We start from the raw sequence: 24143 nt of genomic DNA on the forward strand, positions 1-24143 counted from the left end.
GCAGTTGTCCTGTCCCCTTTGCAGAAAAGCACCCCAAAAGTATCATGTTTCCACCCTTAATGCTTTTACATTTGGGATGGTGTTCTTGGGGTTATACTCATCCTTCTTCTTCCACCAAACATGGAGAGTGTAGTTGATACCAAAAAGTTCAATTTTGGTCTCATGACCTTCTTCCATGCCTCCTCTGAATTATCCAGATGGTGAATGGTGAACTTCAAATGGGTCCATGTACTGGTGGGAGCAGGGGGACCTTGCGTGCCCTGCAGGATTTCAATCCAGGACTGCATGGTGTGTTACTAATAGTAATCTTGGAGACTGTGGTCCCAGCTCTCTTCAGGTCATTGAGCAGGTCCTCCCGTGTAGTTCTGAGCTGATTCCTGTCCTTCTCAGAATCATCTTTACACCACGAGGCAAGATCTTGCACGGAGCCCCAGACCAAGGAAGATTGACAATCATCTGGGTTTCAATAATTGTTGCCTTCTCACCAACCATCTTGCCTATTGTCCAGTAGCCCATCCCAGCCCTGTGCAGGTCTACATGTTTGTCCCTGGTGTCCTTAGACAGCTCTTTGGTCTTGGCCATGGTGGATAGATTCTGTTTCTCGCAGTTGAAGTGAACTTGCAATAAAAATTACCGACCTCTCCATTCTTTGTAGGTGGGAAAATCTCAAAAGTTTATCAAATCAAATATTTTCCCCATTGTATGTGTGTCCTGACAAGGCGAAGACTTGGGGGAGACATTACATAGCAAATAGAGACTTAAATCAGATTTTTCTAAACAAAAATTTAGGTGGAGCACCTGGCACGGACCAGACGTTGAAGTCCTTGAATGTATAATCCATCCAAGGCAACATCCAATCCAAGCACACTTGAGGTTGAGAGAATGAAGAATTTTTGGAAAACAAATAAGTATCATTGTCGAAGTGAAATATTTGACCAGAATGGAGTTGATGTTTGACATTTTAGTGGAGTGTTTGGAATTATAGATCACTTGAAGGTAATAGCCTCATCTGGGTGCCTGTCATAACAATCTGAAAATCCATTTTCTTTCGCACATTGTTATCAGTGGTTTGCCTTGGCAGATCACAAGTAATGTTTCGAGAATCTTGGCTATATGTTCTACTAAATAAACTCGTGTAGACAAATGTGTAGGAGTGCTGGTTCACTATGAGTCATAAATTACTATGTATGAGAGCATGGATTCTCTGCGCCAACTTTACAACTGGTCGGGATTGCAAAAAGTACCACTCTATGGTGCCTGAAAAGGTTTGGTTGGTGGACTGGGACGAAGAGGTACTGTGACATGTTATGTGCAAGTTGGAAACCACCAATTGACTACTTGTATCTGCTGTGGGTAAACTGCCTCTTTTCCACCACCCAAGCAACCCCAGGCTCCCTTTCGACCACCCCTCCTCTACAACCCCGGCCCTCTTTCCTCTCCTGCGACTCCGGCCCCCTTCCCCCCCACCTGCTACCCCAGTGTCGGCCCCCTTTGCACCCCCTGCACAACCTGGCCCCCCGCGACCCCGGTCCCCTCTCCACCCCCTATACCCTGTCCCACTTTATAGGAAGCTTTCCCCCCTGTGACCCCAGCCCCTTTACAACCCCCCCTGCCGCAACCTCCTTTACAGTAAACCCACCACCCTCGTGACCACGGACTTCCCTCCCCACCCCCAAGCCTCGGCCTCCTCCCCCCACCCTCCATTCGCCTAGTGTGATGGTGTGCATAGGGTCTGCAGTCTGCAGGCCATGCATGCCGTGCTAGGGGAAGATAGCGGCTTGGAGAAGTTTATCCCAGTCACTCCTTCAGTTTTCCACCCCGGGGGCCCCGGAGGACTTACTTCTCCAGGCCAGGTGGCGGGCTCCACCGATGGCTGCCTGCTCTGTCCTCCGCATATGTGACACCTTCTTCCTGTCGCTCGGCGGCCAGCTTGTGCGTCTATAGCTCCGCCCCCTCTGTAGTGCACAGTGTCCATCGCCCCGCCCCGCAAGTGACGCAAACTTATTGGAGGCCACCTGAAAGAGCCGGGCTGACGTCATCTGAGGTCCCGCAGTGGAGCCGGAGCACACTTTCGCCGGTAACGTTCGGGATTTCGGGGGCTGGAGCGGTATACCAAGTAGCCTATCGATCCTTCCCGGTGGCCATCTAGGTATGTGTGAAATCTCACGCCATTCCGTTCAGTGGTTTGGGCGTGATTGAGGAACAAACATCCAAACATCCAAACACACATACTTTCACCTTTATAATATTAGTAGGATGTGAACGTTTGGATGTTTGTTAAAATATAGGCTACTTTTTATCCCGGTAAATGACATGGCTTCACGACTGTTATGAATTTATGTTCACATACTATATTACACTACTCCTGCAGCAGCCTTATCTCAGTCATGTCAACAACACGCTCATTATATGGCATCCCAGGGAGCTGCTGAGATGCCGGAACAATCACAGGCACAGTGTGAGGAACAAGTTAAGCAGCAGGACAGCTTAAGAGCTGCCGAAACACCGGAGCAGGCAAACCATCAATGGCAGCAATTTGCCAAATATAGGCGGATCATAGATGCCAACAACCCGCAGACAAAGTTGTGAGCAGAGGCTAGTTGTTTATAAATGTTGCTGTGATGTTGTTTCCACTAGGTGCCTCTTTCCTTCATAATTTGCTGTTCTGTCCCTGTTACTAGGGAAATTCTGTCTTTAGAAACAGCAAGTTCAAGATAGGAACACATAAAGTGGAAGGAGGAGGAGCAGGTCTTTTTTCATAGGCTCTACATGTGCACAAACTAATATATTCTGTGCTTCCTGCTTGTATACTGCTCAGAGAGGAGTCTGTAGCTTCTCACAGCCCTCAGTGAGTGTAAACATCTAGCTACTTCTGACTAGCTGCCTTTGTTATTACTGATGGGATGTTAGTCACAGTAGCAGCTTTCCTGATTGAGCTCAGATCTATCTTTTTCTGTGTCAGAGATCTTTTTAGCTGCATCATAATCTGGATATGTAGTCCATTGTTCCAGTACCATTTATATTAGGATCACTTGGGCTTTTCTCAGCTATTTATTCCCTATTTTACAGTTATTTACATAGAAATACATATAAAGAAACCAGTATTTGTAATAATGGATCGGAGGCAGCCTATACTGTATTGTACATGCCCCGTGCCCCAGAGAGAAATGCAAAATGTGCTGCAGCCATAATGGGGCTATTAGCAACCGATAAACTGACTTCTCTAATCTACCCATACCCCCTCTTTTCTATGTATACTCATCCCACAGACCATATTATGGTAAGTATATCTTGTGTACCATTGCCGTGGTCTGAGTCGTCACACAAACACACACCTGAATCCAGGAATATATAATTGAGTCATTTTTTAGATTTATAACATTGTCTAATACATTTCTAAATGTTCCATCGAAATTTAGCAGAACGTACAGAGACACAAGTGCGCCGAGATCACCGTGGCTTTACTAGAGCTGGCTCTTGTGCTATGTCCAATGGCACAGTTTTAATGCATTGCAAAACCAGTGTTCCCTATAGTATCCACTACTGTGACTGGGCTCCATAGATAGGGATCACAGATTTTGTAGTATATGATAAGCAGCCGTGTGTGAGCTTGAGGAATAACGCTATTCCTGACCATTATATGACTTCTGTGCAGCATTTATAGCAGTTTCTCCTCGGTGGGCTCAATATCTAACCCTTGGTTCACATCTGCATCAGTAATCCATTCGGAGGAGTCAGCATGGAGACCCCCCGAATGGACTATTAAATGCATTTGGAAACAGTGGGGCAGTGAAAGCACACGGATCCCCATAGACTATAATGGGGTCATGGGTAGAGGCTAGTTGTTTATAAATGTTGCTGTTTTCTGCCTCTGTAATGTTGTCTCCACTAGGTTCCTCTTTCCTTCATAATTTGCTGTTCTGTCCCTGTTACTAGGGAAATTCTGTCTTTAGAAACAGCAAGTTCAAGATGGGAACACATAAAGTGGAAGGAGGAGGAGCAGGTCTCTTTTCACAGGCTCTACATGTTCACAAACTAATATATTCTGTGCTTCCTGCTTGTGTACTGCTCAGAGAGGAGTCTGTAGCTTCTCACAGCTCTCAGTGAGTGTAAACATCTAGCTACTTCTGACTAGCTGCCTTTGTTATTACTGATGGGATGTTAGTCACAGTAGCAGCTTTCCTGACTGTGCTCAGATCTATCTTCTTCTGTGTCAGAGATCTTTTTAGTTGCATCATAATCTGGATATGTAGTCCATTGTTCCAGGACCATTTATATTAGGATCACTTGGGCTTTTCTCAGCTATTTATTCCCTATTTTACAGTTATTTACATAGAAATACATATAAAGAAATCAGTATCTGTAATAATGGATCTGTGGCAGACTATACTGTATTGTACATGCCCCGTGCCCCAGAGAGAAATGCAAAATGTGCTGCAGCCATAATGGGGCTATTAGCAACAGATAAACTGACTTCTCTAACCTACCCATACCCCCTCTTTTCTATGTATACTCATCCCACAGACCATATTATGGTAAGTATATCTTGTGTACCATTGCCGTGGTCTGAGTCGTCACACAAACACACACCTGAATCCAGGAATATATAATTGAGTCATTTTTTTAGATTTATAACATTGTCTAATACATTTCTAAATGTTCCATCGAAATTTATCAGAACTTACAGAGAAACAAGTGCGCCGAGATCACCGTGGCTTTACTAGAGCTGGCTCTTGGCTATGTCCAATGGCACAGTATTAATGCATTGCAAAACCAGTGCTCCCTATAGTATCCACTACTGTGCCTGGGCTCCATAGATAGGGAACGAGGCCTTAGACCCATCTAACTAATTGTCAGTTTTGTCCCATCTGTACATTTAACATTTACATTCCCCTTTCCTTCTCTATGTAGTCCCAGAACACCATGTCTGTGCACAAAAGCTTCCCATCATCCCAACCCCTGTCGATGTCTCCCACACAATGGACCGGGGCATTTCCATCTAGATTCCTGCCCCATAGGTATAGGAGCTAAATGCACCCATATGGCAAAAGGCTCCAAGCTGGTGGACCCAAACAATGGAGAGCCCTGTACAGGTGTGACCCTAGCCTCAGTGATCTGTATTACATCCATCCCCTACTTCCACCACCACTGAAATGCCCCATATTCCAGCCCACATTACATTCTGTATATGTCATTTGCAGTGTAAGGTGTCCACTTACTACTGACCATTGGCTGAGGGGCCGCACTGTGTATCTTCTACATGAGGCCGCCATCATTTTAGTTTGTCTGAGACAAATTGTCATTTATTTGGTTTGATTTAAAAATGACAATTTGGAATAATGGGGTCGAACCAAGCGTGGAATGAATTGGTTCACCCTATTAGAAGATCTGGGCCGCAATCTATATGTTATTGCGTATCCTACAGCCGTACAGGATGGATTATATACAGTATATATATATATACATGCCTTGTTGGAATGAGGCAAATATAGGTGTGTGGTCACTGGCTGAGCGATCCGACAGGACTCGGCATCCTGGTGATTTGCCCGGTTACAGAACAATCAGATCTGGCCGCCTGGCACATTACCCGGGCATGTTTATTCACAGGAAAAATGATCTATTTAATAAAATGGAACAAAAAGTACAGAAAAATATTTGTTTAGTGTTACCTGTACCAACATCTCGGGACTCCAGCGAGAAACCTTAACCTCTTTGTGGCTGAAGAGTGAGTGCAATTGTATCCAGTCTAGCAATACTCTGTGAGCTAAACATATCAGTGCAGGGCATGAAACTCTCTGCTAGTTTGCTACAATGTATCAGTCTGGAGTCCAGGAGGTTCAGCTTACAGAGCATTGTGTAGACTCCATAAGATGGTATCAGCAGAAAGCAGGACTAGTTATATATCCATTCTAGACAATGCTCTGTGAACTAAACACATCAGGTGCAGGGCGTGAAGCTCTCTGCTAGTTTGCTACAATGTATCGGTTCACAGTTAAGGCTGTTCATCTCACAGAGCATTGTCTAGACTGGATACAATGTATCAGCAGAGAGCAGGACTAGTTATGTATCCAGCCGTGTCAGCTAAACACATCAGTTGCGGAGCATTAAGCTCTCTGCTAGTTTGCTACAATGTATCAGTTCACAGTCAAGGCTGTTGTGCTCACAGAGCATTGTCTAGGCTGGATACCATTATATCAGCTGAGAGCAGGACTAGTTATGTACAGGGTTACTGGGAACAAGAGAGCACTCATTCCTGGGCACCTACTGATCATCTTTTGGTGTAATCCTTTGGCTCATGTTACAGATACTGAAAAAATATTTGAGAATCCAAATTATTCTTACTTGTGCCTCTCTGTGTCTCACCCCTGCTGCTGACATCTTAAAAGGCCAGGCGCACGTCAGCTGGCCAGTGCTCAGTCTATAGCTAAGCACCTTTTTATATACCTGTCACACCTTACCTGACCAACAAGGGTCCCTGGTTCCTGTTCACTTGTCTAGGTGTTTGCAGTTTTGGACCTGGCTGTTTTCTAACTCTATTGTACCTTTTGATGGCCGCCTGCCCTGACCAGAACCTGGCTTGTGTACAAAGATTTATGACTGATTTCTACAATTATTTTCTTGTTTTGCATATATTCACAGAATGTTCTATTGGATGCCATACAGTGTGTACAGAGGCATAAAGAAGCATTGCTCACACTCAGCCCTCATGTTAGCTCAGGTGCCATTCGTGAAGATATCTCTTGACTGTCAGAAGGGCATAGCATCATCTACATCGTGTTATTAGACAAATGCGCTGACCCCTAACTTTAGCTTCATCTGATGACGCCAATGGAACACAATATTGTAACATTCTAGCAAAACACTTGAGAGAATGCAGCACACAAAGCAACCACTAGGTGGCTGCACCTAGACAACTATAGGCTAGGTAGCATATCACTTTGTGTTATCGTATCACTTTATGATATCTTACCCTATACACATTTCTCAACATCACCGACTTATATACAAAGTAAGGAAAAACATTGGGCTATATCAGGAATAGATTTGTGACCCTTTATGACTCGGGGCACGGATGTGACTCCTCCCACCACACCTCCTAATACTGCGTTCCTACCCATTCTGACACCCCATAACACCTCACCCCCTTATTTCCCCGGATTTTTTTCTTACTAAGACGGTTTAGTGGAGTGAATATTTCACGGCGGTGATTCCTGACAGCTCACTGTACGGTAACATGGAGTTTTATCACACCGCTGTTCACATTTTAACTACTTTGCTCCCTTAGCGGTTTGGATTAAGTACAGATCTGCGTCTTTCCCACATAACTTATTGCACAACTATGTGGCCTTCAAAGAACATCTGCTAGGTGCGAGCTTCCAAAATAATATTCCATTGATGTAAGTTCCCACTGAGCTGAATAGAACTTAAAGGGGTTTTCTGACTGTACACAAAGAGAGCTTAGTCAGCGACTATACGGAAAGTTCTACAACTTTGCAGTATACTTTGTGTCTCCATTCCTTTCTATTTTCCAGATATAAGCTTGAGAAGACTTGCGCAGTAACCCTGTACATGGCTGATACAATTGTATGCAGTCTGGACAATGCTCTGTGAGCTCAACACATCAACACCTGCACAAATCTCTCTGCTCGTCTGCAACAACGTATCCTATGCCTGTCGAGCTCACAGAGCATTGCTTCTACTTGATACCGTCTGTTACAAAGTTGCAGAATTTTTCGTGTTTCAAATTTGCAGAAAGCGGTTAGGAAAGAGTTAAATAATATAAACTATCATTGCCGAATTTTATCAGGAAATGATCATGTCACGCTCGCAGCGGATGTGTTATTGTGTTACATGACTAACAAGGGAAGAGAAAAACAGAGCTATTGGCCAAAACCACATTGCCACAGACCATAAGCCAGGTACACGCGCCAGGAACGGGAACAGTCAGTCTGGCCATGTGGATAGGAGGGAAATTCTTCTCTGCTTCATAGAAATCTGGAAGAACATGTCCTCCTCGCTCAGGAAGTGGGCTATGGGGCAGGGGCTGGGGGGCATCGAAAACTCCCAGGTGTGTGATGGTTTGTGAGGAAGTGAGAACTGAATGCTCCAAGGAACCATCAACCGTTGGTTTGCAAGACTGGAAATACGGTATGCAACGGCTTAGATGCCTACTTTGTTGTAGTCGTAATGTGGTCGGACTCCCTCCAGAGCCCCCTGGTCCGATGGGTGCAAGCTGAACCGAGGTGTGAAAGGTCTTCACCCTTGACCTCATTATGGAACTTAAGACTTTGGTCAAGGTCCTCAAGATAGTTTCTGATCAGTTACCACTGTGGATACTGGACGTAGACAGAAAATTGCCAGGTCGAGCAAGGAATCAAAGAATATAGTGCCAGGGGATGACCAAGCAACAAACCCAAGGAGATCTCAAACCAAGGAGCATTGACACCTGAGAATAGTTCTTTCTATGTCACCCTATCCAACCTTATCATCAGGGGCGTAACTTGAGGGGGAGCAGAGGATGCAGTCACAACGGGACCCAGGAGCCTTAGGGGACCCATAAGCACTGGCATCAGTATTGAGATTGCAGCTTCCATCTGGCCCATAAGCCAAGGAGACCCATAGATTACCCTATCCATACCAAGGTGGATTAAACTCCTTAGCACCCGTAACCATCACTATCAAGAATTCGCTATAGGGATGAGGTAGGGGGGCCACCAGACAAAAGATTGCACCGGGGCTCACAACACCATAGTCAAGTGAACCACTGTCCTCCGCTGTGACAATCAACCCAGAATCCCATGCTTATGGTAGAGACTTGACTAAAGATTTTTCGGGACATGAACTTGCCCACTTTTCCTTCACTACCTTTAATGTCTATTTGTTATATAGTCAGTCGCAAACCTCCAAGATGTCCAGATATGGGACTATGAGGATGAGAAGGGGTACATGCATCATCCATGGTGAGGGTTGGCTGCTGTGAACCTGCACCAAGAGGGGCATAAGATCCTCCTGTTGTGAACTTTACTACGATGGTCATACCTGTTCTGGCTAATGCTGAGAACTCAAATTTGAGGCAATCTATATCTTTATGAACATGTAGGCCAACTTTCTAGATTTTGCAAAAAATTTATAGTCTACTAAGTGAATAAAGTGATGTTCACAAATGGAGAAAAGCCAACTGCATGCAGAGATAAAGTAGGACTCCAGCGCAAGAGATTTGTGATGATAAGATGTACATATTGGGTGATAGCGCCCGGGCATATTCATCCGTAGAGGGCTTCATCGTGGCAGAAATCTCCTGAAGAAGAAACATATTGGAAGTGTTGATTTTTAATCTTAACTTATCCACATGAGATAGATTGATGAACATCAAGAACGTTCAGAAACATGTCCATTAGAGATGAGCGAACACTAAAATGTTCGAGGTTCGAAATTCGATTCGAACAGCCGCTCAATGTTCGAGTGTTCGAATGGGTTTCGAACCCCATTATAGTCTATGGGGAACATAAACTCGTTAAGGGGGAAACCCAAATTCGTGTCTGGAGGGTCACCAAGTCCACTATGACACCCCAGGAAATGATACCAACACCCTGGAATGACACTGGGACAGCAGGGGAAGCATGTCTGGGGGCATAAAAGTCACTTTATTTCATGGAAATCCCTGTCAGTTTGCGATTTTCGCAAGCTAACTTTTCCCCATAGAAATGCATTGGCCAGTGCTGATTGGCCAGAGTACGGAACTCGACCAATCAGCGCTGGCTCTGCTGGAGGAGGCGGAGTCTAAGATCGCTCCACACCAGTCTCCATTCAGGTCCGACCTTAGACTCCGCCTCCTCCAGCAGAGCCAGCGCTGATTGGCCGAAGGCTGGCCAATGCATTCCTATGCGAATGCAGAGACTTAGCAGTGCTGAGTCAGTTTTGCTCAACTACACATCTGATGCACACTCGGCACTGCTACATCAGATGTAGCAATCTGATGTAGCAGAGCCGAGGGTGCACTAGAACCCCTGTGCAAACTCAGTTCACGCTAATAGAATGCATTGGCCAGCGCTGATTGGCCAATGCATTCTATTAGCCCGATGAAGTAGAGCTGAATGTGTGTGCTAAGCACACACATTCAGCACTGCTTCATCACGCCAATACAATGCATTAGCCAGTGCTGATTGGCCAGAGTACGGAATTCGGCCAATCAGCGCTGGCTCTGCTGGAGGAGGTGGAGTCTAAGGTCGGACCTGAATGGAGACTGGTGTGGAGCGATCTTAGACTCCGCCTCCTTCCCCATAGAAATGCATTGGCCAGTGCTGATTGGCCAGAGTACGGAATTCGGCCAATCAGCGCTGGCCAATGCATCCCTATGGGAAAAAGTTTATCTCACAAAAATCACAATTACACACCCGATAGAGCCCCAAAAAGTTATTTTTAATAACATTCCCCCCTAAATAAAGGTTATCCCTAGCTATCCCTGCCTGTACAGCTATCCCTGTCTCATAGTCACAAAGTTCACATTCTCATATGACCCGGATTTGAAATCCACTATTCGTCTAAAATGGAGGTCACCTGATTTCGGCAGCCAATGACTTTTTCCAATTTTTTTCAATGCCCCCAGTGTCGTAGTTCCTGTCCCACCTCCCCTGCGCTGTTATTGGTGCAAAAAAGGCGCCAGGGAAGGTGGGAGGGGAATCGAATTTTGGCGCACTTTACCACGCGGTGTTCGATTCGATTCGAACATGGCGAACACCCTGATATCCGATCGAACATGTGTTCGATAGAACACTGTTCGCTCATCTCTAATGTCCATTAAGGACTGTTCTGCTCATGTGACTGTCCAAAAACTTTCCATGCCAGAAATTGTTCCTATGGATGGATGGTATGGATTGAAAAGTGACGGCAGCCATGTTTAGTCACTTGGATGGCCTTACGGAAGACAACCTTGAGAAGATTAGGACTCGCAAGGAGAAGAGCCTTGGAAAATGGAGAAAACTGGCAAGGGTTTGAAGAACTGGAACACCCACCAAACTACCAAACTTGTCAGATTGACTTTGGTTTATTCCCAAAAACAAAATCAAATTTAAAAAAAAAGATTCTTAATTATTTTTCTACAAATGGCCATCTTTATTTTGGAAGTTACCGGAATGACTGTCTCCACCTTTATTCCTCCATGAAGTATACGATAAGACACAGGAGCAGCAGAAGGGAAGAGAACACAAGGATAATAATATACCACTGCGTACGATGTGCTACACAATACACTCAGTAGTATACAACAAGGACCTAAAGGATTCCAATATTGTGTAATTTCTTGAGAAAAGTACCGCTTGCTTTTTTATACCTTATGGGTTTGGGCACAAAAAGAACAAAACTTTACAAATCCAATGTTATTTCTTGGAAATTCGGTCAAACCTTCTAGAACTATGGACCTGACCGTTCTATGGTTAATATGTTTGAACTCTTGCATAGCAACCATCATTTTTGCGAGATGACTATCATCAGTCTCCTAACACCTGTGGAGACCAATGTAGTCACTGACCAGTATGGAGAGGTGTGAGATTGGACATCACCTCCATGTCACATACACAACTATTCTCCTCCAGTATATGGCACCGATCCAAGGAATATACATGTCTGTACCAACAAGACAGCCTACACTATGTCATCCTGCTGAAGATCTTTGTTTAATTCTATGTCCATCCTTATACACAGTTTTATAGATTACATATAGAATTGTTCTACATAAAAAAAGATATCAAAGTTTGTATGTACATTACATTACTTTCCTGTATTATATTCCAGAGCTGCGCTCACTATTCTGTCGGTACAGTCACTGTGTACATACATTACATTACTTATCCTGTACTGATCCTGAGTTACATCCTGTATTATACTCTAGAGCTGCACTCACTATTCTGCTGGTACAGTCACTGTGTACATACATTACATTACTTATCCTGTACTGATCCTGAGTTACATCCTGTATTATACTCCAGAGCTGCGCTCACTATTCTGCTGGTACAGTCACTGTGTACATACATTACATTACTTATCCTGTACTGATCCTGAGTTACATCCTGTATTATACTCCAGAGCTGCGCTCACTATTCTGTCGGTACAGTCACTGTGTACATACATTACATTACTTATCCTGTACTGATCCTGAGTTACATCCTGTATTATTCTCCAGAGCTGCACTCACTATTCTGCTGGTACAGTCACTGTGTACATACATTACATTACTTATCCTGTACTGATCCTGAGTTACATCCTGTATTATACTCCAGAGCTGCACTCACTATTCTGCTGGTACAGTCACTGTGTACATACATTACATTACTGATCCTATACTGATCCTGAGTTACATCCTGTATTATACTCCAGAGCTGCACTCACTATTCTGCTGGTACAGTCACTGTGTACATACATTACATTACTGATCCTGTACTGATCCTGAGTTACATCCTGTATTATACTCCAGAGCTGCACTCACTATTCTGCTGGTACAGTCACTGTGTACATACATTACTTATCCTGTACTGATCCTGAGTTACATCCTGTATTATACTCCAGAGCTGCACTCACTATTCTGCTGGTACAGTCACTGTGTACATACATTACTTATCCTGTACTGATCCTGAGTTACATCCTGTATTATACTCCAGAGCTGCGCTCACTATTCTGTCGGTACAGTCACTGTGTACATACATTACATTACTTATCCTGTACTGATCCTGAGTTACATCCTGTATTATACTCTAGAGCTGCACTCACTATTCTGCTGGTACAGTCACTGTGTACATACATTACATTACTTATCCTGTACTGATCCTGAGTTACATCCTGTATTATACTCCAGAGCTGCGCTCACTATTCTGCTGGTACAGTCACTGTGTACATACATTACATTACTTATCCAGTACTGATCCTGAGTTACATCCTGTATTATACTCCAGAGCTGCGCTCACTATTCTGTCGGTACAGTCACTGTGTACATACATTACATTACTTATCCTGTACTGATCCTGAGTTACATCCTGTATTATTCTCCAGAGCTGCACTCACTATTCTGCTGGTACAGTCACTGTGTACATACATTACATTACTTATCCTGTACTGATCCTGAGTTACATCCTGTATTATACTCCAGAGCTGCACTCACTATTCTGCTGGTACAGTCACTGTGTACATACATTACATTACTGATCCTATACTGATCCTGAGTTACATCCTGTATTATACTCCAGAGCTGCACTCACTATTCTGCTGGTACAGTCACTGTGTACATACATTACATTACTGATCCTGTACTGATCCTGAGTTACATCCTGTATTATACTCCAGAGCTGCACTCACTATTCTGCTGGTACAGTCACTGTGTACATACATTACTTATCCTGTACTGATCCTGAGTTACATCCTGTATTATACTCCAGAGCTGCACTCACTATTCTGCTGGTACAGTCACTGTGTACATACATTACATTACTGATCCTGTACTGATCCTGAGTTACATCCTGTATTATACTCCAGAGCTGCACTCACTATTCTGCTGGTACAGTCACTGTGTACATACATTACATTACTGATCCTGTACTGATCCTGAGTTACATCCTGTATTATACTCCAGAGCTGCACTCACTATTCTGCTGGTACAGTCACTGTGTACATACATTACATTACTTATCCTGTACTGATCCTGAGTTACATCCTGTATTATACTCCAGAGCTGCACTCACTATTCTGCTGGTACAGTCACTGTGTACATACATTACATTACTTATCCTGTACTGATCCTGAGTTACATCCTGTATTATACTCCAGAGCTGCTCTCACTATTCTGGTGCAGTCACTGTGTACATACATTACAGTACCTGCAGAATAGTGAGCACAGCTCTGGAGTATAATACAGGATGTAACTCAGGATCAGTACAGGATAAGTAATGTAATGTATGTACACAGTGACTGCACCAGCAGAATAGTGAGCGCAGCTCTGGAGTATAATACTGGATGTAACTCAGAATCAGTACAGGATAAGTAATGTAATGTATGTACACAGTGACTGTACCAGCAGAATAGTGAGCGCAGCTCTGGAGTATAATACAGGATAAGTAATGTAATGTATGTACACAGTGACTGTACCAGCAGAATAGTGAGCGCAGATCTGGAGTATAATACAGGATAAGTAATGTAATGTATGTACACAGTGACTGCACCAGCAGAATAGTGAGTGTAGCTCTGGAGTATAATACAGGATGTAACTCAGGATCAGTACAGGATAAGTAATGTAATGTATGTACACAGTGACTGTACCAGCAGAATAGTGAGCGCAGCTCTGGAGTATAATACAGGATGTAACTCAGGGTCAGTACAGGATAAGTAATGTAATGTATGTACACAGTGACTGCACCAGCAGAATAGTGAGCGCAGCTCTGGAGTATAATACAGGATGTAACTCAGGATCAGTACATGATAAGTAATGTAATGTATGTACACAGTGACTGCACCAGCAGAATAGTGAGTGTAGCTCTGGAGTATAATACAGGATGTAACTCAGGATCAGTACAGGATAAGTAATGTAATGTATGTACACAGTGACTGCACCAGCAGAATAGTGAGCGCAGCTCTGGAGTATAATACAGGATGTAACTCAGGATCAGTACATGATAAGTAATGTAATGTATGTACACAGTGTCTGTACCAGCAGAATAGTGAGCGCAGCTCTGGAGTATAATACAGGATGTAACTCAGGATCAGTACATGATAAGTAATGTAATGTATGTACACAGTGTCTGTACCAGCAGAATAGTGAGTACAGCTCTGGAGTATAATACAGGATGTAACTCAGGATCAGTACATGATAAGTAATGTAATGTATGTACACAGTGACTGTACCAGCAGAATAGTGAGCGCAGCTCTGGAGTATAATACAGGATGTAACTCAGGATCAGTACATGATAAGTAATGTAATGTATGTACACAGTGTCTGTACCAGCAGAATAGTGAGTACAGCTCTGGAGTATAATACAGGATGTAACTCAGGATCAGTACAGGATAAGTAATGTAATGTATGTACACAGTGACTGCACCAGCAGAATAGTGAGCGCAGCTCTGGAGTATAATACAGGATGTATCTCAGAATCAGTACAGGATAAGTAATGTAATGTATGTACACAGTGACTGTACCAGCAGAATAGTGAGCGCAGCTCTGGGGTATAATATAGAATGTAACTCAGGATCAGTACAGGATAAGTAATGTATGTACACAGTGACTGTACCAGCAGAATAGTGAGCGCAGCTCTGGGGTATAATATAGAATGTAACTCAGGATCAGTACAGGATAAGTAATGTATGTACACAGTGACTGTACCAGCAGAATAGTGAGCGCAGCTCTGGAGTATAATACAGGATATAACTCAGGATCAGTACAGGATAAGTAATGTAATGTATGTACACAGTGACTGCACCAGCAGAATAGTGAGCGCAGCTCTGGAGTATAATCCAGGATGTAACTCAGGATCAGTACAGGATAAGTAATGTAATGTATGTAAACAGTGGCAACATTTTTTTATGTAGACCAATTCTAAATATTTCCTTTTTCTTATTTTCATCCCAAATCCCCCTGAATAATTTACATAAAATTAACCATTCTTCTTGAATACAACAGAGAATTGCTGTGCTGTGATCTATGTCATATCTAAGGCCAATAGGAAACGAATGAGACAGTGAGTACTTGGTAATGTATCTACAGGGGATGTCCGCACTTGTCCATCTTTCATCCTTAACAATGGCGTCTACAGTATATCAGTAAGGAGAGTGAGACAATCTGCCGTCAAATCCAAAGAATCAAACATGGTGAAAAATATTGGCGTTTTTGGTAAATCCTTAACCTTACAAGATAGAATTTTTTTTTTTTAATCTATTTAAAAAAATTCGTTCTAGTAGTATTGCAACATGTTCCCATTTAGACCTTTTGAAATTTTCCCAAAAATTTTCCAAAAAAATTGAATTTATTTCCTCTTTTGAATGCAGAAAGTTAGATCTCCAGTTGACCTCTTCGGAATACGTCTCTTAAAGCAGAGCTACCGTACAAACAAGAAGCAAAATATTAATACAAATAATAATATTAATAACATTAAACTCAAAAAGTCAAAAATAGATACTCTTTCCATTATCAGTGCATCGATTTATACAATTGAAAACATATTAAATTATTTCCCTCCCCGGCCCGTCATTGGCTAATGATGGTTTGTTTTGTCTGTTCGTAGGTTCTTTGACACAGTCCTCTGTTTATAGTCCTCTCCAGAACCAAAGTCCACGGAGTCGTGATGGTTGGAAAATTCTTGAGGTAAAGGAAACTCTTCAGTGGAGGAATGTGATCGCCGGCCAAAAACTTTGTCCTGTAGTTCTGCAATATCGTTCCGGATGTCGGCCATCATTAGTAACAAGAAGTCAAAGGATCCCGGGGGGCCCTGAGGAGGACGAAAAAAATTACAAGAAATTGACCGAATAGAAGATGTGAACATAAAATGGTATTTTTGCAAAATCGGTTAAATTTTTAATTTCAAAAATTAAAAAGAACTAGGGTTGAGCGATCGTGTTCGAAAAAGATCGGATTCCAATCGGCGATCGAGAAAATTTCACGATCGCCATCGGAATTCCGAACACGATCTTTTTATGTGGGATCGAGATCGGTGATCTTTTCCCACAATGCATTTCTTAACCTTCACACTGAGTATATGCTGTACACTCAGTATGAAGGCTCCGCTGCAGTTTCATAGGAATGAATGGAAGCAGCCGGCACACAGCCTTAACTCCCTGCGCGCCGGCTGCCTCCATTCATTGGAATGGGAGGCTAAACTAAACATCTCTAGCAGCTACTTACCTCTAGAGATGGCTGCTCCGGTGCCCTCCTTCTTCTTGCCTCGCTGCTTAGGAGAGTGTGGGCAGGTACAGGGCGGGGAGACGTGTGGAGCGGCAGCGAAGCAAAGAAGAAGGAAGGACCGGGCACCGGACCAGCCATCTCTGCAGGTAAGTGGACACCAGGGGGGACTAAGTAGCCAGAGGATTAATAAAAAAATCCTCTAGCTACTTTAGTGATTCACTACACAGCATGGATTCTAACAATTCTTAGATTCCATGCTGTATAGTGAATAGGATTGCTTTTAAAATCCGATCTCCGATTAATAAAAAAATCCTATTGACTTGGATTGGGATCGGAATTGGGATTGAGATCGGGTTCGAATGAAAAATGATCGGAAATCGGATTTTAAAATCGATCCTGAAAAGTCAAGATCGGCTCAACCCTAAAAAGAATCTTAATGTGGTTGTCCTGAATTTTTTTTTTATTTATGGTCTATTCTTAGGGTAAGTCGTCAATATCTCATCGGTGGGAGGACCAAATGACGACACTCATGTGGGTCACTTCTGACACCTGCATGGAGCTGAATTTAATGGGCACCCACCCTCTATATGGGGCACAGAGTCAATTGCTTCTGTCTTGGTGCACTTTATAGTACACAGCTGACCAGCTGAAACATTCAGGGGCCAGAGGTCAACTCCTAAGGATAGGCCATAAATAAAAAAAATCCTGGACAACCCCTTTAAAATGTGACACGAAGGGGTGTAGATATAGGGCGTGAGTAGATAGCCATTACACATTGGTCCTAGTTGTTAAAGGTGCAAATGACCTTCTGCTACATAGGCACCAGTATTATAAATGTTATATGGCAGGTGGGGGTCCTGCTACAGAATTAGTTTTATTCAGGACCAGGATCTTCAGATTACCGTTTATACTCGAGTATAAGCCGAGACCCCTAATTTTACCACAAAAAACTGGGAAAACTTATTGACTCGAGTATAAGCCGAGGGGGGGAAATGCAGCAGCTACTGGAAAACTTCAAAAATTAAAATGGTTGGAGTTTTTGGGTGCAGTAGTTGCTGGGGAAGGGGAGGGGGTGTTTTGGTTGTCTGTCTGCCCCTTCCCTGAGCTTGAGGACTGGGTTTTTTCCCCCCACTTGTAATTCACCCTGGCTGTATATAGGGGATCTGCAGTGCTCCTATTAACCCCTTCCCGACGGAACAGGAGCACTGCAGATCCCCTATATTCAGTAGACACAGGGATACCTAATGTGTATGTGTGTCACAGTAATTTTCTTCTTTTGTATGTATTCTAGGGAAAGGAAGGATTTACAATCTTTATTATTATTATTATTATTTTTTTTTTTTTTGCACTATTTTATGGGAGATTCTATACATTGATATTGTGGCTGGTATACGGTATGTCTCTGATGACAATGCACCTCTCTCTTTTTGTTATCCACAGTTCATTTTGTCCCTTGTTATGAGAACAAAATGCCAATAGGGGGCTCAAGACCTGACCAGACTGTCCTGCCAGAGGAGGAACTGAGCCCAGATGTGATAGATGGGTTGAGGGAATTGATCAAAAATTTCAGCTAAAATCTAATATTTTTCCCGTAAAGTATTTTTATGTTTAGAGACAGAACATGACGACATCTTTTCTACTTACCGGAAGTCCTCTTGGTCCTTGAGCACCTCGGTCACCCTGGAAAAGTAAAATAGGGTAGGATAAGAACCTAAGTATTTACAAGAAATTTTTTGATTTTTTTTTTAATTCAGATCTCTTAGGCTAGGATCACATCTTCTGCACCGGAGTCTCCAGACTAGAAATGGGTGAACCTCATGAAATTTGTTTCAACGAATATTTGTGAAGTTCCGCTCTCCGCATCATCTCAGGCTGAAATTTTTTGGTATGAATCCAAAGTTCGATTGTTATACTCTGGGGTGTCCTCTGACCCCAGAGTATAGTAAATGGAGGCCCAGGGGAGGAGAGTAAAAATAACAAACACATATACTCACTTCTCCTGGGCATCCACCTGGGTCAAAGTGTCATGATGTTGGCACACCCCACCTGACTGCTGAGACCCAACCACAAGTCTCAGGGGTGACTCTGAGGGGACCCCCTTAATATATTAGTTTCAAGTTCAGGTCGAAGACAGATGTTTTGTAAAATGTGAGTTGAATTCCGCTCTATCTGAATTGGTTTACTCATCCCTTATCTTGACCAGATGAATGACCAACTATGTAGTGACATGGAGACAAGGGTTGCGACTGGAGGCCTCATGCACCCTCCATGTCCCTAACCAACGTTCCAATATAGCCGTTGTGAGGAACGCTCATTAGGATTGAACATGGCTGGATACTGGGCTAAATAACGGGCTGAATAACACCACTACCTGGGCACAGTGGCTGGTGCATGGGGTGGTGTATAGCAGCCCTAATGAGTGTTCATTCATACTGCTTACAGATGCAATATACTGGCCCTTTATAATATTCATTAGGGCCACTGTACACCAGCCCCTGCACCGCGGTATGGCGGCCGCAACAATTGTTAGGTCTGTAGATCTAGATGTATAATACATTTATGTGGAACTATATGAATTTTGGGAAAAAACAACTGAATCCAACTGAACTCCCGACTTATATTACCAAATGCAAAATATCACAATAGTGTCATCAACTGTTACTAACCTTTAATCCATCCTTCCCTGGCGCTCCTGGAGGTCCCTGCAAATGACCAGATTGTTTTAGAATCTGATAGATAGATAGATAGATAGATAGATAGATAGATAGGAGATAGATAGATAGATAGATAGATAGATAGATAGGAGATAGATAGATAGATAGATAGATAGATAGATAGATAGATAGGAGATAGATAGATAGGAGATAGATAGATAGATAGATAGATAGATAGATAGATAGATAGATAGGAGATAGATAGATAGATAGATAGGAGATAGATAGATAGATAGATAGATAGGAGATAGATAGATAGATAGATAGATAGATAGATAGATAGATAGATAGATAGGAGATAGATAGATATGAGATAGATAGATAGATAGATAGATAGATAGGAGATAGATAGATAGGAGATAGATAGATAGATAGATAGATAGATAGGAGATAGATAGATAGATAGATAGATAGATAGATAGATAGATAGATAGGAGATAGATAGATATGAGATAGATAGATAGATAGATAGATAGATAGATAGGAGATAGATAGATAGATAGATAGATAGATAGATAGATAGATAGGAGATAGATAGATAGATAGATAGATAGATAGGAGATAGATAGATAGATAGATAGATAGATAGATAGATAGGAGATAGATAGATAGATAGATAGATAGGAGATAGATAGATATGAGATAGATAGATAGATAGATAGGAGATAGATAGATAGATAGATAGATAGATAGATAGATAGATAGGAGATAGATAGATAGATAGATAGATAGATAGATAGATAGATAGGAGATAGATAGATAGATAGATAGATAGATAGGAGATAGATAGATAGATAGATAGATAGGAGATAGATAGATAGATAGATAGATAGATAGATAGATAGATAGATAGATAGATAGATAATACACAGCACTAACCACAGGTCCTCTCCTCCCTTGTTTAATATGAGATATTTCTGGAGAAGGCCCCATAGGTCCCATGAATCCTCGTGGGCCCGGAGGACCTGGTGGTCCAGGAAGACCATGCTGACCTGCACTTCCTTTTGGACCAGGTAATCCTTCAAGAAAAATATCATAATTGTTAGTTTAGGTTTTTTACAATATTATTGGTTAGAGTTAGTAATCTGAGATGGATAGGTCGCTAGAGATGTAATATCTTACAAACCTATATAGATGTTATCATGAGGGGACCCTACACAAATCATCAGGGGACCCTGCACAAATCTTCAGGGGACCCTGCGTGAATCATCAGGGAACCCTGCACAATTCTTGAGGGAACCTTACACAAATCATGAGGTGTCCCTGCACAAATCATGAGATTACCCTGCACAAATCATGAGGTGACCCTGCACAAATCATGAGATTACCCTGCACAAATCATGAGGTGACCCTGCACAAATCATGAGGTGTCCCTGCACAAATCATGAGATTACCCTGCACAAATCATGAGGTGACCCTGCACAAATCATGAGATTACCCTGCACAAATCATGAGGTGACCCTGCACAAATCATGAGGTGTCCCTGCACAAATCATGAGATTACCCTGCACAAATCATGAGGTGTCCCTGCACAAATCATGAGATTACCCTGCACAAATCATGAGGTGTCCCTGCACAAATCATGAGATTACCCTGCACAAATCATCAGGTGTCCCTGCACAAATCATGAGATTACCCTGCACAAATCATCAGGTGACCCTGCACAAATCATGAGATTACCCTGCACAAATCATGAGGTGTCCCTGCACAAATCATGAGATTACCCTGCACAAATCATCAGGTGTCCCTGCACAAATCATGAGATTACCCTGCACAAATCATCAGGTGACCCTGCACAAATCATGAGATTACCCTGCACAAATCATGAGGTGACCCTGCTCAAATCATGAGGAGACCCTGCATGAATCATCAGGGGACCCTTTACGAATCATGAGGAGACCCTGCACAAATCATCAGGGGAGCCTGCACAAATCATGAGGAGACCCTGCACAAATCATCAGGGGACTCTGCACAAATCATCAGGACAAATGGCCTTCTTTACAGATGTTCAAACTTCAGCAGGTAAATTTTTACTTTTGCAAAACATATTTTACATGATTCTAGTTTCACGGTATTCGGTATTTTTGCCTTTTTGTGCGTATATTGTTAAGGTAAGTAATGGTTGGTTCACTCCAGAGATCTTGGCCGGGCTTACTATTGTGGTCAGGTAAATCTTTTGCCTTATGCATCCATATTCTTTTGGACTTGCCCCCCCGGTTATATTTTCATTTCCTGTATAGTAAAGTTCTGCACACATGGTTAGAATTTACTAATAAACACACAAAAAGTTCAATGTGTTTCTGGTCTTACCTGGAGGTCCTTGCGTTCCCGGTAACCCAGGTGGTCCCTGAACGTACATGGTGGAGGCCAGCACTTTATCAGCTGTGATGTGTTTGCTAGATTCAGAAACACTATTCGGTAACAAGGCCAGCTAAAAGGAACAACAAGTAACTGTATCAATGGATATCATATAATGGCATTTCATTGATCTATGAAAAAATTATTTGTACGCGATTTGCACAAGGTGTCCATTACAATACAAAGCAAATGAGCCCTGCAGAATGAGAAGACATGTGACCACCCTGTACAGTCAAGATGGTGGTAAAGAAGTGAGCGGGCGGCTCCCTAATCCATCACTGGTGTCAACCGGTAGCTCGGACCTACTGCTCTGAACAGTGGGACAGCAAATGTAGGACAGTCCCGTTGTCCAAAGGGGGTCCCCCGGTACCATAGGGCCCAGCGTAAGTGCACTGCTAACCCTATGGTTAGAGTGACCCTGTATGTGATATTTCTGTGCAGACTGACTCTCACTGATGGCAGCTGCCTTAAAGAACACAACCCGCTGGACCATGTAGGAAAGATGGAGGGCACAGGAGCACAGTCATGGACATATTAATGGCAACCAATATGCATCACCTAAGACTCCTTGTTTATTTCTCTATAGTGTATGTGAGCGGTATTATACTTCACATTCCAGTGCCTTTCCATTACATATACCATATGTGTTATGCTGATGAAGAAAGGCCTGCGAGCTTCTCAGGGTTTGGTATTTTTCCTTGGATTTGATTAACTCTTTGATGTAGAATGAACATGCCGACTATGTAATGACTGTGTACACTAAAATGCCCCCAAGTAGATGTTATCAAAGCCACTGTGAGCTCCTGCTATATATTAAGTCCCTAGGCACAAAATATTTCTGACCAAGAAAAAAAAACAGCAATTTCTAAAGTATTTACTGGTTCTAACGACTGTAATTTTATATACAATTAGTGGCAGCTTACAAGATTATGTCTGGATATTTGTGCAATTCAATTCCCGTTACAGTTTCAGATATCACTAACATATTATAGTAACCATATTAGATATCTCCCTACTTACTATAATATAACTACTATAATACTGCTTCTATGTTCAAGAATATAACTACTATAATACTCCTCCTATGTACAAGAATATAACTACTATAATACTGCTCCTATGTACAAGAATATAACTACTATAATACTACCTCCTATGTACAAGAATATAACTACTATAATACTGCCCCTATGTACAAGAATATAACTACTATAATACTCCTCCTATGTTCAAGAATATAACTACTGTAATACTGCTCCTATGTACAAGAATATAACTACTATAATACTGCCCCTATGTACAAGAATATAACTACTATAATACTGCCCCTATGTACAAGAATATAACTACTATAATACTACCTCCTATGTACAAGAATATAACTACTATAATACTACCTCCTATATACAAGAATATAACTACTATAATACTACCTCCTATATACAAGAATATAACTACTATAATACTGTTCCTATGTACAAGAATATAACTACTATAATACAGTACTGTTCCTATGTACAAGAATATAACTACTATAATACTACTCCTATGTACAAGAATATAACTACTATAATACTGCCCATATGTACAAGAATATAACTACTATAATACTACTCCTATGTACAAGAATATAACTACTATAATACTACTCCTATGTACAAGAATATAACTACTATAATACTGCCCCTATGTACAAGAATATAACTACTATAATACTGCTCCTATGTACAAGAATATAACTACTATAATACTGCCCCTATGTACAAGAATATAACTACTATAATACTGCCCCTATGTACAAGAATATAACTACTATAATACTACTCCTATGTACAAGAATATAACTACTATAATACTACCTCCTATGTACAAGAATATAACTACTATAATACTACCTCCTATATACAAGAATATAACTACTATAATACTACCTCCTATATACAAGAATATAACTACTATAATACTGCTCCTATGTTCAAGAATATAACTACTATAATACTGCTCCTATGTACAAGAATATAACTACTATAATACTACCTCCTATGTACAAGAATATAACTACTATAATACTGCTCCTATGTACAAGAATATAACTACTATAATACTGCCCCTATATACAAGAATATAACTACTATAATACTGCCCCTATGTACAAGAATATAACTACTATAATACAGTACTGTTCCTATGTACAAGAA

The 24143-nt window shown here is 42.0% G+C and overlaps 1 protein-coding gene across 1 annotated transcript in view; it reads right to left on the reverse strand.

Annotated features, from left to right (window-relative positions):
- Nucleotides 1–16183: 16183 nt before the first annotated feature.
- The window catches only part of CCBE1 (collagen and calcium binding EGF domains 1), a 281966-nt gene continuing 274006 nt past the window's right edge, over nt 16184–24143 (reverse strand). The window contains exons 7-11 of the mRNA XM_075268690.1: nt 21898–22018; nt 20467–20606; nt 19540–19575; nt 18518–18553; nt 16184–16460 (exon numbers count right to left, since the gene is read on the reverse strand). Of these exons, the coding sequence (XP_075124791.1) occupies nt 16227–16460; nt 18518–18553; nt 19540–19575; nt 20467–20606; nt 21898–22018 (567 nt within the window). The 3' untranslated portion in view covers nt 16184–16226. The remainder of the gene's footprint in view (nt 16461–18517; nt 18554–19539; nt 19576–20466; nt 20607–21897; nt 22019–24143) is intronic.

Source organism: Leptodactylus fuscus, chromosome 1 (assembly GCF_031893055.1).
Source record: "Leptodactylus fuscus isolate aLepFus1 chromosome 1, aLepFus1.hap2, whole genome shotgun sequence".
In the NCBI taxonomy this organism is placed as follows: Eukaryota; Metazoa; Chordata; class Amphibia; order Anura; family Leptodactylidae; genus Leptodactylus; species Leptodactylus fuscus.